Raw genomic sequence first — 16176 nt, 5'->3', positions numbered from 1 at the left:
CTCACCCTGTCGCAGGGATTTGAACCGCCAACCTTCTGATCGGCAAGTCCTAGGCTCTGTGGTTTAACCCACAGCGCCACCTGCGTCCCACTAGCTTATGGCTTATCTCCCCACAGTCCTTCCCCTCCAAAGACTTCATTTGTAACCAGGCTCACTTCTGGTATCAGAGCCCTGGATGGAAGCAAACGGCCTGAGAGAAAGGAGACGCAAGAAGGTACATCATAGGCAGAAATAAAAGCTTTCCAGTCCTCACCTGTATGCCTTGTTGCTTCTTAAACCAGAGCCTTTCCCTAACACACACATACACACACACTTTCTATGCAGTTGTGACAGAATAAGGTTTAAACATACAAATCTGCGGCTGTCACATCTAAACACAGCTGCTCTTTTGGAAATAAACCTAGTGCACCAACCAATTATGCATAACATCCACACATGGCCTTTTTGATTCATCACTATAAGAAATCTCCTTCAAGCTTCCACATCAAAGAAAAATACTTTAGATGAAAGCAGATTTTGGGGAGGAGACTCACTTCAAAGGGTTGGTTATAATGCATCATTCTCCTCTGTGTAATTTGGAACAACACCTGAGCAGGAAGCAATGTAGAAAAATTATTCCAATGAAGTCTTGACTCCTGCTCACAGATATGTCCCCCCCCCCCAAATCCCTGTTTTTCTACATTCCATCATACAATTCACTCCAAACTACTCTAGTAGAGAAACATGATCACCAAAATGTGTTCCTAAAAAGGAAACAAGTGTGGCTTTCCACATGCTAAAACCAATTTGTTTGTGATATAGGCATCATGAACTTGTTCTAATCTCATTTCTATATTATGGGTTCACTGGTCTACCTCAGTCAAATCAGTCTCACCTACAAAGAGTAGAGCCATTGTGACTAGGGTTTCTGTGCAAACAAACAGTGATGTGGTTCTAAAGGACTCCACGTTCTTTCTATTTTACATACTGATTCTCAAATATTTGGATCTGGGCACTTCCTTTTAAATATTCCTTTGAGGGTTACCACAAGGGAGAGGGTGCTCCCCCACCCCGGTACCATGCTTATGAATGCATATTGCTTTGTGGGAAAACATGGAAGACAAGTTATGTACCACCTTGTAGGTAAGAGCCCACAATAACAGGGAGCCCCTCAGAGTTAGAGCAGGTCTCCACTCCCCCAGGTGTGAGATGGGTGGGTCAGGGTTTGTGAATGTCTGAAGACAGAAAACAGGTGGGTTATGTAGGATGTAGTGATGGTTTATATGCCACTATTCTATTTTTGTGCTGTTATTATTCTCTCTTCCCTTCGGCTTAAGCTTTCACATTAGGTTAAGCTAACTGTATTGTTTTATATAACCCAACTGCTTTATATAACGTCATTTAAAGGTAAAGGTACCCCTGCCCGTACGGGCCAGTCGTGACCGACTCTAGGGTTGCGCGCTCATCTCGCTCAAGAGGCCGGGAGCCAGCGCTGTCCGAAGACACTTCTGGGTCACGTGGCCAGCGTGACGAAGCTGCTCTGGTGAGCCAGCACCAGTGCAGCACACGGAAATGCCGTTTACCTTCCCGCTATACAGCGGTACCTATTTATCTACTTGCACTTAAGAGTGCTTTCGAACTGCTAGGTGGGCAGGAGCTGGGACCGAACGACGGGAGCTCACCCCGCCGCGGGGATTCGAACCGCCGACCATACGATCGGCAAGTCCTAGGCACTGAGGTTTTACCCACAGCGCCACCCGCGTCCCTATAACGTCATTTAGGCTAAGCTTAACTTATTTTTATTGTTTTATACAATGTTGTATTTGTTGTTGTTGTTGTTGTATCTGCTTATTGATATTTCTAATTGTTTATAATATGTATTTTCAAATTGTTATTGTCTACTGGATATGTTATGAGCCCCTTTAGGCACAATTTCCTGGAAAAGGAGCATACAAATAGACATTTTAAAAGAAACAAGCCCGTTTTCTTTTATGGAAACTCCAACCAAGTGCCAATCATCTGTCTTGACTGTTTGGTTGGATCCTTCTGTGAATGCAAAGTTAAGGTCTGTGGATTGAGGTGAATGAATATTAGAATAGGAGCACCCTTTTATTTCATTCCACTTGCCTGGCTTGAGTTCTGCTTACTCACCCTCCTTAGGAGGAAACAGGAAGAGGTAGTTGGCCGGGGTAGGCAGTAATATCATGTCAGATATCATGTCTGCACTCCCCATGTGCCTATAAACGTGGCACCCATGCCTCCACCTTGGCTGTCCAACATTCTGACAACTGAGACATTAGACCATCTCTCAACCCATTCGTATGTGTGTTTATTCAAAAGTTAAGCCTCAATGACTCCAATGGGTTGGACTCCCAAGTAAGCAAAGCCATACATGTATACTCAAAAGTGTTCCCTCAAGATCAATGGGTAGAACATTGGAACCATAGTCTCATTGGGACTCTCGAGAGATGTCAGTTTGAGAGTTCCATTCATTGTACCTTGAATATTAAGCCATCAACCAACAAAACACCATTTTTAAAGAACACTCTCACACTACTTGGGCAGAGCCAAAAATGCTCTCCACCTTCAGGACCCCAGTGCAGCTTGCCTTCTGGATTATCGGAGGTACACTCAGTGATTAGAATTCAACTTTGTGTTGACAAGGCTACTGGGGGCAAGGCTTACGTGCATCACCCAAGTCCCCATTCACGCATTCTCTGAACATGAGAAGACGTAATGCCTGAATGGTTCTTCTATCCATTAAACATTTTTGTATCTAATAATTGCCTTCTGTTGCAGTTAAATACCATTGAGTTGCTTCAAAAATGCCAAGGGACCAATTTAGAAGCATGCAAAATAAGTGCTGGCCACATTCATGCTAACACAGTTTGCCACTGCCGTAGAAACCCCCTTCAATGACAGTCTAATACAAAGAGAGAGTGGGCAGGAAAAGGAATGCAGTGTATGCCCAAAGAGGAATGATAACCATTTCCCAACAGTTGCTCTCATGCTCAAATGGAGGGTGGCTAAATAAATCTCTGAAGCTAACAACCTTCATCACTTGGAAATTCATTTTAACAACTGACTTTTATTGTTTTCAATAAGGCAAAAAGGTGCATACAAAGAAACTGAATGTATGCCCATGCTGATTATTGAACCTTCCCAGGAGGAAAAAGCTTCAGGTTCCTTTGGGAAGAAGGGCAAAGTATAAGTTGGATAAATAATAATAATGATTCAAGGAATAGTTCTGTGGTGGCTTAAGGAACAGGTCCTTCCAGTAGGACCACTGTGGTTACTGTGGGCTGTGCCCCATGTGCTAATATTCATATACACTATGAAGAGGAACCTCACATGGGCAAAATGATTCTGCTCACCATATGGCCCTCTCTTGTTGCATCAGCTTCTCCAAGGATACTAACGGCCAGACTTTTCCCAGCCTTTCCCCTATACTGAAGTGGAAACCAGTCCACCAGTGATGCACAGTTTCAACAAGTGCCACTGCTGCTAAAAGTACAATTAAATACTTATGACACCATCCCTCGTGTTGGCCTCAGAAGAGAATCAGTAATGCAACCTCCAGCTCTGAGCTCACTGGCTTGGCAGTGACTTCTGATATTACGTGAAACACCTCCTGCCAGAAGGATTGGACCCAAGGGCACCTGCACCAGATGTGGGAGAACAACTCTCCCTTTTAAAAATAGGTTTGGATCAGATGCTTGGCCACTCTTTCTACAATGTCTGCTGATAGTTTCTAAAGCCACTAGAGAAATATAACCTAGCACAGAGACAAAGCACACATATAATAAGGCAGCGTGACTAAAAAGGCTCACACAAAGGTATTCTTAATAGGAAGGAACACTTAACATGGGGGGCACACACACACCCTGAAATGTTGGGCCCTGCTCATGTAGGACTTTGCTAAAAGGGGACCCACTACCCACCCAGATCACACTGTCATATACAGTGAAGTTTTGCTGGCTGCTGGCCTGCCTTCTTATCTAGAAACTACAATGCGATACTTATATTTAGCATCACTAGCACTGCCTTACCGTGCATCTTCACAATGTCTAATCAATACTGAACTTGCAGAAATGTCGAGTCATACAAGACTGTCCCTTTTCAAGGATACCTCAGCTTCAGAGGTGAACTGGAGTACATCCTCATTATACTCTACAGCAGGGGTAGGCAACCTAAGGCTTGGGGGCCAGATCTGGCCCAATTGCCTTCTCAGTCCAGCCCGTAGACGGTCCAGGAATCAGTGTGGTTTTACATGAGTAGAATATGTCTTTTTATTTAAAATGCATCTCTGGGTTATTTGTGGGGCCTGCCTGGTGTCTTTACAGGAGTAGATGTGTGCTTTTATTTAAAATGCACCTCTGGGTTATTTGTGGGGCATAGGAATTCATTCATATGTTTTTTTCAAAATATAGTCTGGCCCACCACATGGTCTGAGGGACGGTGGACCGGCCCACGGCTGAAAAAGGTTGCTGACCCCTACAGAATACCACAGCTTTGCAACAACTACCTACTACAATTTTCTTTACCTAAGGGAGCGAATACGACGTGGTGTTCACGTACCTCCCCCCACCTGCCAGCTAAATACTCTTAACCTTCAAGATCAGCCTCTACTGTGAAATCTCAATTTACTGCTGCAATCTCGACACCCTTTCCTGGAAGCAAGCCCCACTGAACTGACTTACTTCTGAGTAGAAACATATAGGTCTGAACTTTTAAGGGACATGGGAGTTTAGGTGGGGTTTACCTCCAGGGAAACATGCTTCGATTCACTGTGTACTGTCCATTAATTTCAATAGTCGATAGGTACACCCTCTAAATCTGTTTGGACCTATAAAGGTTTACCACCCAGAAAGAGACCACAAACCTCCATAATAACTATGTCCATGTCTATATTTAACTTAGGATGCTGTAACTTAGTCTAGGGCAAGACAGTGGGAGCCAAATGGAGCACCTCCAGGTCTCTCTTTTGAGCCCCAGTACCTTTGTCCTGGTTTCTGGATCGGAACCTATTCAAGTGCTTTTGGCCTGGCTGGAATGTGTAACTGAACTGTGATAATGCCTCTTGTTTGCCTGATTAGAGAAGGGGGAAATGGGTGTGCCAATGTCTGGCTTTTGCATTGCTGGAATGCAGCGTACTGTACAAAGGTAAGAGTCACATACAGTGCCAGATTTACGTATAAGCTAAACAACTATAGCTTAGGGCCCCACTCTCTTGGGGGCCCCCGAAAAAGTTAAAGGAAAAAACCTGGATGTACATTTCCAAAATATAAGATAAAAAACAAATAAAATAAAACCTACATACAGCAACAGTGTTTTGTGTTATGTATGGACCTATTAGGTCCATAAATTACCATATAGAATATATTCAACACAAAAAACAGCAACAATTTGTTGTTGACAAAGGACAGCTGGACATATAAAGGGCCCCATTACCTTCAGTCGCTTAGGGCCTCATTAAACCTAAATCCAGCCCTGGTCACATATGTTGGTCCTCTCACTTTTGCCTCTGACCCTGCTCACTAATGACATTTGGCCCCATGAGGGAATGCTTCCCTCAGGTTGAAAAAGGGCCCCGCCTACCACTCATGCCAATCTAGCAGACCAAAATTCAGAATATCATATTTTTTTTGTTTATTTATGTGCAAGTTTGCTTCAGAACACTGTGAGAAAAAGAAGGAATGAGGGGTGCAGAAAACAACCATTTGCAATCACTCAGAGAAACTGTCGCCATAGCCAAGGAAGAAGGGAGTCACCCACCTCAGTTTTAGCCCTATATTCTTGTGTCCAAGCATGGTGGTTGTTGTTCCAAAAAGCAATCAATATTCCCATAGCACAGAGTTTAGTTTATAAATATATGCTTTTGAGATTTAAAATACTCATTTCAGGGCGGGGGAAAGAGTTTTGAGAACTTCTGCTGAAATGTTAAGCTCTTCATCGCAGGACTTGGGTAAATACATCATTCCCCCCCGTCAAAGACTGGAAGATTAAAAAGATTTTCATGGCCTACCATGCAGAGACCCCATATTGTGCTGAGCATTGTGGTATCACTAGGGGGTTAGAGGGATGGAGCTTGAGACAGTTGCCCTTGAGACACAAAAACAAAGATATAATATCTTGACTGGACAGATGGAGGGTTGGAATCTGAGCTCTTATTACACACTGCCATCTGGAATACATTTAGCACAAAATGACCCGATTATTACACACATGAACACCACCTATCAGAATTAGAGGTCATCTTTTATGGGCCAGCAATCAAACCTAACAGTAAAATACGTCTGAGAAAAGGGAGACTCAGATATTCACTTTACGGCAGCTACAGATTAGAAGTTGCTGGAGGTGATGGCCTGAGATTTAAAAAACTAAAAATTAAAAAGCACAAGAGCACATGTCCCGGCAAGAGGCAGAAACACCAAGGAAACAGTGTGTGGAACAAGAACATTTCCAACATAGTAGTGGCAAAACAGCATTCCAGTAAAATAATGCAAATTTTCTGTTATTCGTAAACAGCTTGTGATTACAATTGCTGTGAAAGATCACTTCACACGTGGCAATTTTACTGGTAGGAAAATCATCCTGTGATCAAGCATTGGTTTGTACTTCTGCACGGTTACTCAGTATTTCTCCAGAACGAGAACGACAGCTTTCGAGTCATCAGCCACTTCATTTCTTTTTATTTTCCACAACTGTCGCTCGAGAATCTAGCAGAAGTGTATCAGTGGGCATGTAGAGCTTTACATAACTGCCTACAAATCACCATCTAGTAAGGGTGCTTTTAAAAATATCCTTCTGGAAACCCAGTACAGTGGTACCTCGGGTTACATACGCTTCAGGTTACAGACTCCGCTAACCCAGAAATAGTACCTCAGGTTAAGAACTTTGCTTCAGGATGAGAACAGAAATCGGGCTCTGGCAGTGTGGCAGCAGCAGGAGGCCCCATTAGCTAAAGTGGTGCTTCAGGTTAAGAACAGTTTCAGGTTAAGAACAGACCTCCGGAATGAATTAAGTATGTAACCAGAGGTACCACTGTATTGCTCAGATTTGTGATTGACAGACTAGGATAAGTAGGGAACTGACCCATCCCAAATTGGCCCTCTTCCTCCAGGACTCACTTGGGATTTCTTTACCACAATAGATCATTGCCAACTGGCAACAGAGATAATGCATCTGACCAGAGTGGCCGGCACTAAAATAAATAAATCTGGGAACTGATGCAAACAAGAGGGCACCATGTTCAAAACCTGCACTAGTCTAAAGAGAGATGAATTTATCAACTTAGATTTATTGAGACACACAAAAAGCATCACGACCCATAAATCAGAAGTTGAGACTATGGTAGATGCAAAAATATTGTACTTGTTGCCTATCCCTGCACCTTCCTTTCTCCATCTAAAGGTGAAGCTTAGGAGGTGCCAGAACTAACCATTGGCACAAACTGCACAGCTACAGAAATTAGCCAATTCTTGACCATTTATTCTAGATTCTCTGTAAACAGTCATGCTCTAACACGGGCAGTGAAAAGGCACTTCTTTTTCCTACATGCTTGAAAGCCACAGTTCCTACATGCTTGGAAGTCAGCACTGAAACATGATCCAGGAGATGATGGTCCCTGGAGACTCATGAGCAGATGGTATACTAGAAGATGGTATATTTGAGTTGCACAAAGGCAAAGCCTCGCTACCATGTTGCAGAAGCGATAGGCTTGGCAGATTGCACTACTAGAAAGATGTCCAGTTTTCTGCAACTTTCAAATGGGTTTTCTAACATCTGCCGTGCTGCTTCTTTGGTAGCAAGGCTGCTGCAGCAAACAGTAGCAAGGCTGTTCTGCTTAACATAAATACCTTTAAATCTCAGAGATTTGCAGCAACATGCATGCAACAATATTATTTTAAAGCGTATACAGTAGCAGTTCCTAGCCATTTGAAGGAGCCCTTGAAGGAGACTATGCTCATATACTGTATAATCTGTAATGAGCTAAGGTTTTTAGCAAATCGTGTTGTGTGGAGTGGGTGAGGAGACATAGTGGACCAGTTTGGGTATGGATGCGGAAATAGTTGTAAAAACAACCAAGAGTCTTGTGGCACCCTTAAAAAAATTATTATAGCATAAAGTTTTGTGGACTACAGTACACTTCATTCAGCTGTGCACGCACGCACACGCACGTACGCACACACACACACACGTGTGTGCATATGCAGAGGAACTGTAAACATTTATGTTAAAAAGGAAATTTAACAAAGAAAAGTAAAGATGATAATTGCATTCTCAACTGGCCATTCGCAAAAGTAAATCAGACATCCTGGTACTAACTAACTGAGAGCCAGTGTGGTGTAGTGGTTAAGAACAGTAGTCTCATAATCTGGGGAACTGGGTTCGCGTCTCCGCTCCTCCACATGCAGCTGCTGGGTGACCTTGGGCCAGTCACACTTCTCTGAAGTCTCTCAGCCCCACTCACCTCACAGAGTGTTTGTTGTGGGGGAGGAAGGGAAAGGAGATTGTTAGCCACTTTGAGACTCCTTAGGGTAGTGATAAAGCAGAATATCAAATCCAAACCCTTCTTCTCAACAGGCCAGTTCACATGTGCAGTGTGATAAAAACACATTGTACCTGTTTAAACCCACAAGTGACAGCACTAAACCTCTTGATGATTGTAATTTACCCGTTTAAACACTGCAGACTCACTGTGAAAGTTACTTAGATCAAGGATGGTCACCTTAAGGTCACATTGGGAAAAACTGGGAATGGTAGAGCGATGGAGGAAAGCTGTGATGTTACTGTGATGATGATTGTTTATATATCAGATAGATAGATAGATATCTAGATATCTAGATAGATAGATAGATAGATATCTCACACTAGAAGATGAGCATATTAATGAACCTCTGATGGTGGTATGGGGGATCATATCATAGTACTGCCAGATAGATATGGGGACAGAGTTGGCATCTGGGTCTATCACAAGCTCTGGCCCCTGTATCTGTATCCCTATTGTGTGGCCTTTTATTGCTGGTGAATGGTTGTTTTAGGTTGCTGCAATGTCTGAATATTGTTGTTTTTTGTGAATGGGCACTGTTAATAAGGACATTATCACTATCTGTAGTTTTCTGCATTTCTTTTCTTTCTGATCCTACTGCTTACAACTGAATACCCCCCTCCACCATCTATTTACCTGCAACTCAGGAGAACCCTTTATGCAGCTGATCAAATGGACTGCCTGTGGTTCACAACAGCTTATGCTATAATACATTTCTTAGTCTTCAAGGTGCTCTTCAATCATTTTTGCTGCAAGGGATTAACATGGTTACTGTCTAGAAATTAAGGTTGTAATAAGCGTATTTGGGCTGCTGATGGTACCTTGGTAATGCACCACTCCCTAATTTTATTAATTCAGTAAAAGCCACGCTATTTTAGCAGCTTTCTGGAAAATGGGAGTAAGTGAACATGCCCTGAGGCAAGAAACTTCACAAAGAAAACACTTTTGGATAGTGTGGCTTCTTCTCAGTTTGCTAACTCTGCTGTGAGTCAACAATAAGCAGGATCAAAAAGATAATAATTAGGTGGAACAAGACAACCTAGCCATAGCCAAAACAAACAAACCAATAGCCTGGGCTCTCACAGCCTGCTGTTTAGTAATCCAACTGTAAGAAATATGATTCTAAAGGGTAATCAGCCCTCTGATCTGCAGAACACAACAAAAGCTACGGTTCTGAATGTACTCCTAACTTGCTGCCAAGTATGATTTTAAAAAGGTCTAAGCATTGAGCCAATTCACACCCATTTTCCCACACATGAACAAATGGCACTTCTTCCTATCTACTGCCAAACTCTATCATTCCCCAAGATAATTCATTCTAATTCAGGGCAAATGCCACTCTAGCTAGAAGTGCCCTCCTGAGACAACAGCCTAACATTCACGATTGCTTTGTGCCTGAATCCCAACTAACAAACAGAACTGAATTAGAACATTCAATATATGCCCTATTTCCAACCCACTCCAAAAAATAAAATAAAAAATAGACTACCACACAGTGACTAGACATAGCCACTTCCGACCATTTAGTGGCCAATAGGACAAGGCCATTGTCTGTCTGTAACACTGGAACCACTGAACGGTTGGAACTGCCCCAATGGCAATTGGTGGTAAATTGTATATCTGCAAGTGATTTATCACCCTACCTTGTTGCAGTCAGCTCAGCAGACTCCAGAACAGTGTTGTGTCCATCTGAGATAACAGTGGTTAGTGGCTCTTTGGATGAGTCCACATCAGGCACCAATTTGATGGCATCGTCAGGAACAGAAGAACTGTGTGAAGTAAGACAGGGGAAAATAGTAAGACCACCCTTCTGAAACAATAGACCTTTTAGGAGCATCTATCAACTATACCTTTTGGGCAATTAGAGCTAGTAACAATTCCAAAATAGGAAACCTTCCCAGGCTTATCTACCATTACTTGCTTCCCTCACAAACTTCTTACATGTTTTGAGTCTCCAAGTCATCTAAAAACTCCTGGTTGAGACAGTTCCTGACCTGAGCATGACAATCCACACCAGCGGGGAGGCACTGGAGAGATGTTGTTCAGGTCCACAACAGACCATGCTCACCAGAATCACTTCACATTAGTGTTTTGATGTCTTCTGATGTTGCAGATATAACTGTGAGCTTTCCTAAGTCAAAGGAACAACAACCTGAGCTTTGGTTAACTGCAGGAAAATGAAAAACTGTTGCTGTGTTGCTCAATTCTCTAATTAGGAGAGTCTGATGGAAGTGAGGAGAGAGGGAAACAGATCAAGAAAGACCAGGCTATGAAAGACTGTAACAGCAAAGGAATCATGGGAAAATGTAAAGCTTGAAAATACAGACTCCCCACCTCCTAATAATCTCACAACTGGCATTGAGGTAGGCCAGCTAGCCCAAGGAACACAAAGAATAAAAGCAGCCATTTTGGCCCAATTTCCCAAATATCACAAAATATTGTAAAAGCTTTCAAGGTCTCCAGAATATGCCACCAGGCTAGTTGTTAAACAGAGCAATCATGGGGGGCAGGCAGGGAAGGAGGGAGGAAGCAGAAGAAATGTTGACTGATATTTAAGCCCCAGAGACTGCATCCAACATCCAGTCATAGCTTTAAGATGGAATGTGGAAGTAGTAGCAGACATTCAAATAAGCTCCTTCAGGGTGCAGGTATCAGGTTGCATCAAGGCCTACTGGGAACAAAACCTATAACAATAGCTGGATTTTCGAAATGGGGATTTGGTCATTGTTATACTTCTTGTTCAAAGCCAGGCCTCAGTGCAACTTCATATCTTAAACATCAGCCAACCTTTTTCTTCCTCTTCCTGCTCTCTCATCATGCTGTTGACCACCTAGCGCAATGAACAGTTTTCAAGAACTAAAAAGCTTTCAGAATATTGTGTGATATTTTGGTTGGCCTAATAAAGAAATGGCCCCAATGAATGTGGATTTTGGCCCAAGGAGCAGATCTCTTGGAATGGACTTGAACCTGCATCTTCCCACTCTTAGGTTAAACCCTCTTGACACCACACTAGCTCTCTTTGAGGATGTGGGTGGCGCTGTGGGTTAAACCACAGAGCCTAGGACTTGCTGATCAGAAGGTCGGCGGTTCGAATCCTCACAAAAGGGTGAGCTCCCGTTGCTCGGTCCCTGCTCCTGCCAACCTAGCAGTTCAAAAGCACGTCAAAGTGCAAGTAGATAAATAGGTACCGCTCCAGCGGGAAGGTAAACGGCGTTTCCGTGTGCTGCTCTGGTTCACCAGAAGCGGCTTAGTCATGCTGGCCATATGACCTGGAAGCTGTACGCCAGCTCCCTCAGCCAGTAAAGCGAGAGGAGCACCGCAACCCCAGAGTCGTTCACGACTGGACCTAATGGTCAGGGGTCCCTTTACCTTTACCTTTTAAATAGCCATTTGGGAGTGTGAAAATGCGTAATCTTCATGTTATGCATGAAATTTCACATCCTTTGGGAATTTTACCTTCTTAGAAGTCACTTCTGGCAACTTCCTAATACATAAAACAGAAGATACTCAACTTATCTAAACCCTGACACTGAAAATACCGAGCAGCTGGCTTAAAACTCATGAACAAAGTGACAAAAACCCTGGTGTGTTTCAAGTCCAAAAATTAACAGAAATTTCCTCACACGGATGTTATTGAGAAATCTATCAGATCTGACATTTGTTTAAAATATTTGGATCCACTCCATTGAAAGAAACAATATGCCTAACTGAAAACTGCTTTGACAAACAGCTCCATGAACTCTCACGCAGATGTGAAATGTACTGAGCAAACAGAGTTTTCAAAACAAAGCAATCTCTAAGGTAACTTTTGAGGAGAGGGAAAGGGAAAGGGCCATCGCTGCATAGAAGGGCCTCTGCTTGGCATGGAGAAGGTCCCAGATTCAACCCTCAGATAAGGCTGTGAATGCCCCCTGTCTAAAACCTGGACAGCTGCTGTGGCTGCCAGTCAGTGTAAATGGCACTGGATAAACCAATAGTCCGACTCAATATAAGGCAGCTTCCTTAGTGCCCAGAAGTGGTGAATAAGATCATCCATTCCTATCAACTATATAAATTGTGGGGAACGCCTGGAAAGAAAAACCGACTTCCAATTGTGCTCCAGACCGTGTGCCTACTTAGGGGAAATGTTTCACAGCTTAACAACCAGCTGCTTGACAACAGCTGCAACACACACATTGTAAATGCATTCAGAAGATCAGTGGGCTCAGCCTGCAACCAACTCATCAGCGGAGTAACGCTTTGATCAGCAACAACACACACCCTGCTTACCAGTTTGCAGGTATCTGGGTCATGCCTGCTGAGATTGCACACACAAACCAATTTGATGGTACATGTTCAGCAGGTGAGGGGAGTGAATAAATAAGAATAATAAATATGGAAGCTCGTCACAAGGTTAAATCTGTACTGTAAGCAAAGTTATTTGCTAACAAGCTACTTCCTAGGAATCTTTTAAAGGCAGAAGTGGCCTTACTAAATTTGCCAGTTCCCTTGTGTAGACCGTAGGTACTATCCAGTGGCAGGCATACTCAGAGTAGACCCACTGAAAACAGTGAATTTCAATGAGTCTGCTCTGCATATGACTGCACTGGATATCACTTAACTCTGTGCACTCTCATAAATAACAAAAGGCAGGTATTCCTAAATTTGAAGGCACAGTTGTTTATTTGAGACTCATATTAATCCCCCAAACACCATAAAGATAAACTTTATGCCTAGAAGTTGTCTTTATGTTGTTTAAAGAATTAATTTGAGGTTCAATATTTATTTTATTCTTAAATCTAAATAAAATATTTATTCCAACCAGTTTTCAGTCGAGAAACAAATGCTTCTAAAAAAATGACTCTGTCATTCTATGTAACCAAACTACTCTAGATCATAAGCACAAGATTGAAGTGCTGATTAAATAACAGGATAAGTGAAACATAACTTACCTTCAGTTACTGAAGGCAAATATATGTTTAAATGGAGCACTTTGAGTATATTGACTTTCTAATTTTCATGAAAGAATTTCAAAGAACAAGTGTATTTTTCCCAATCCCTATCCTGAAATCACTACCCTTCAAGTAATCAATAGATCCTTCTTTTTTTACTGAAATAAGCTTGAGTGCCTATGTTGTAAGGGAAAATAAATGTGAGATGCTCTCAAAGCCTTAAGCGAAATGTGCTGAGGCAGGATAGCTCTAGCTTCTGATAACTACCAAATAAGAGATTACTGAAAATCCAAAGCTTTCAAGAAAAAAAAAACTACTGAGCCCAGCAATGTAGCCTTTTTAAAGTATCTGACATTTTGTTTCAGAAATGACAGTGTTATCCAACTGAGAGAGTTCAGATGATCATATCTCCATTAATAAACCAAGTTACAAACAAGCCTCTTGCTTACCCCTTCACATGAGCTGGAAAACAAACCAGGATTTATTCCATTAAAAATAGTTCCCCACTTGGTCTGAACCAGTAAACAGCTTCAGACCAAGCCAGGTTATTAACCCAATTTCAAAGCATGGTGTCTTGGGTTTAGACAAAATGGGAAGCATTTTAACTATAGTTAATGGAAGTTTGTTGGATCACTTGCCCAAAGGGTGAAACAAAGGGACCCCTTAAACACCATGATGTAACTAGTAGAGCACTTCTACAGCCATCAAAATTGTTGCTTCTTTTCTTTTTACCAGCTTTTGTGGTTTAGACAGCAGCCTGACATCCACACTAGACATGAGTGAAACCCTTTTACATCACATCTCCATGCCAGTAAAAGCTTCACATGATGTAAAGTTGCACCCAAGTTTAGAAGCACTGCTACAGACAAAGAGCACAGCTGAAAAACAGGTGGCAATCATAGCCAGAAAAGGGCTGTCAGTCTGAATCCTTGCAGAAAAATGGATATCACTGAATAGTGATATCAAAAGCATTGTCCATCCCAAGGGAACAAAAAGGGTTTTTCCCCTCAAGGACACAAACGTTATTGATGTGCCTAGAAACCTGTGGATGTACTATGTATAGCCACCCAAATCATATTCTCTTCCCAACACTTTATTGACATTTCTAATAACCCTGACTCTAAAGGAGAGAAAGAGAGAATGTCACTCTAGATAACTTCTTAAAGGAAACAACACAGCTCACTACTCTCCCTATAAGTAAACACAACATATTCAGTCAGGACTGAAGCAGCAAAAGAAAAATCAGACATCTGCAGATGAAAATATAATTTTACAGCAACCCTATGGAATCTTGGCAAGAAGGGAAGATCTTTTGCCAGGTGATGAGATTAGTCAGAAATAAAGAACTCCACCCCTGTGGTCCCCACATTCCTTGTACACACCTTAAATTGTAAAGAACTTAACCATTCAGTCTCAAGTTATTACAGTAAAAACCAGGGAGAAGGGGTTCCCAAGTCATAAATGTGAGTCATCACTAAATGTAAGAGAGAAGAGCAGTTTATGGAATGGCCTATATGCACTGCAACCAGTCAGCCTGTGCATTTGCTGAGTGAAAAACCAATGGCTTGATTTTTTTATAGGGTAGGCAACAAAGCCTAAAGTTGTACCTAGCCCACCGTAGTCCAACAGAAGCCATCAGGAAGCCATAATGAAGAAATGCTGCCTAACACAACGGGGAGGGGGGAAGAATCAAACATATGCTCCATATGTGCACAGCTCTCTTTCTGCTTTGTGCTTGCATTTGTCCAAAAATGGTTGCAAATGTATTCCGGTGGAACAACTTTGCCTTTTAATACTTTGCCTTCATAACAGGCAAAGATTCAGCCCTGACTCCCCATGACAGCAAAAGGTTTCAGCTGGTTACTTTCTCTCTCCCTGCTCTTGGGTAAGATTCAAAACATGGATGGGGCGGGTTAGGAAGTCAGCAATACAAGCCAACACACTGAAACTGTATTCCACAAGTCAAGCTAGGATTTGACATAATTATGAGCAACAGGAAGAGCCAAAAAAAGCATAATCAAGTGTAATCATAATGCAGACAGGACCATCCACCATCAATCACTGCCAGTACAGTACAGTAGCTACAATCCCCACTTTGACCATAAGGGACTAAGTTCAAAACGCCGCTTAGCCTTGCCAAGAGCACTGGATGCTACTGCTGCAGACAACCTGCTCTCAAACCAACTTACCTCCTAGGGTTGGTTTTAAGGATAAAATAAGATGCACATATACTGGAACTGGCCTTGGACTTAGATGCACATTAAATATAAATCTGATCACCCACATAATTCAAACCCATGTGTCACAAGCAGAGAGCAGGTGCACCCCAGTGCTTGCAACAGAACAGGCTTAGGAGGCTCAAACCACTTTAACATCAATGGGGGGGGAGTTAGAACGAAGAAGATTTATGTTTTCTTTCTCTATTCACAACATACACAAACGGTACAGAAAGTGCAAGACAAGACTGTGTGAAAGCAGCTCTACCGCCAGTTTAATCCTACTGAGTTTATACAGGACTTATTTCCAAGTAGGCAACACTGACATCGTTGTGGCAAAATTCCAAGTAATGCTCCAATCCAAGGTACACTGATACGAAAGGAACCAGTGAGTTCAATAGTATGTACTCCTAAATAAATCTATATAGGATTGCCACCCAAGGCAGAAATCCTATACACTTACCAGAAGGTAAATCTCACTGAACTCATTGGAAGCACT

The 16176-nt window shown here is 42.3% G+C and overlaps 1 protein-coding gene across 37 annotated transcripts in view; it reads right to left on the bottom strand.

Moving 5' to 3' along the window:
- TACC2 (transforming acidic coiled-coil containing protein 2) overlaps window positions 1-16176 on the bottom strand; it is a 153923-nt gene that overhangs the window by 87980 nt on the left and 49767 nt on the right. For all 37 annotated transcript variants that reach the window (XM_083616766.1, XM_083616767.1, XM_083616805.1 and 34 more), the window contains one exon: window positions 10174-10299. In XM_083616766.1, coding sequence (XP_083472892.1) covers window positions 10174-10299 — 126 coding nt within the window. The remainder of the gene's footprint in view (window positions 1-10173; window positions 10300-16176) is intronic.

The sequence above is a fragment of the Podarcis filfolensis genome (genome assembly GCF_964270895.1).
Source record: "Podarcis filfolensis genome assembly, chromosome: 5".
NCBI classification, from domain to species: Eukaryota; Metazoa; Chordata; class Lepidosauria; order Squamata; family Lacertidae; genus Podarcis; species Podarcis filfolensis.
The sequence above is the reverse complement of the archived record's forward strand: the minus strand, read 5'-3'. Positions and strand labels throughout refer to the sequence as shown.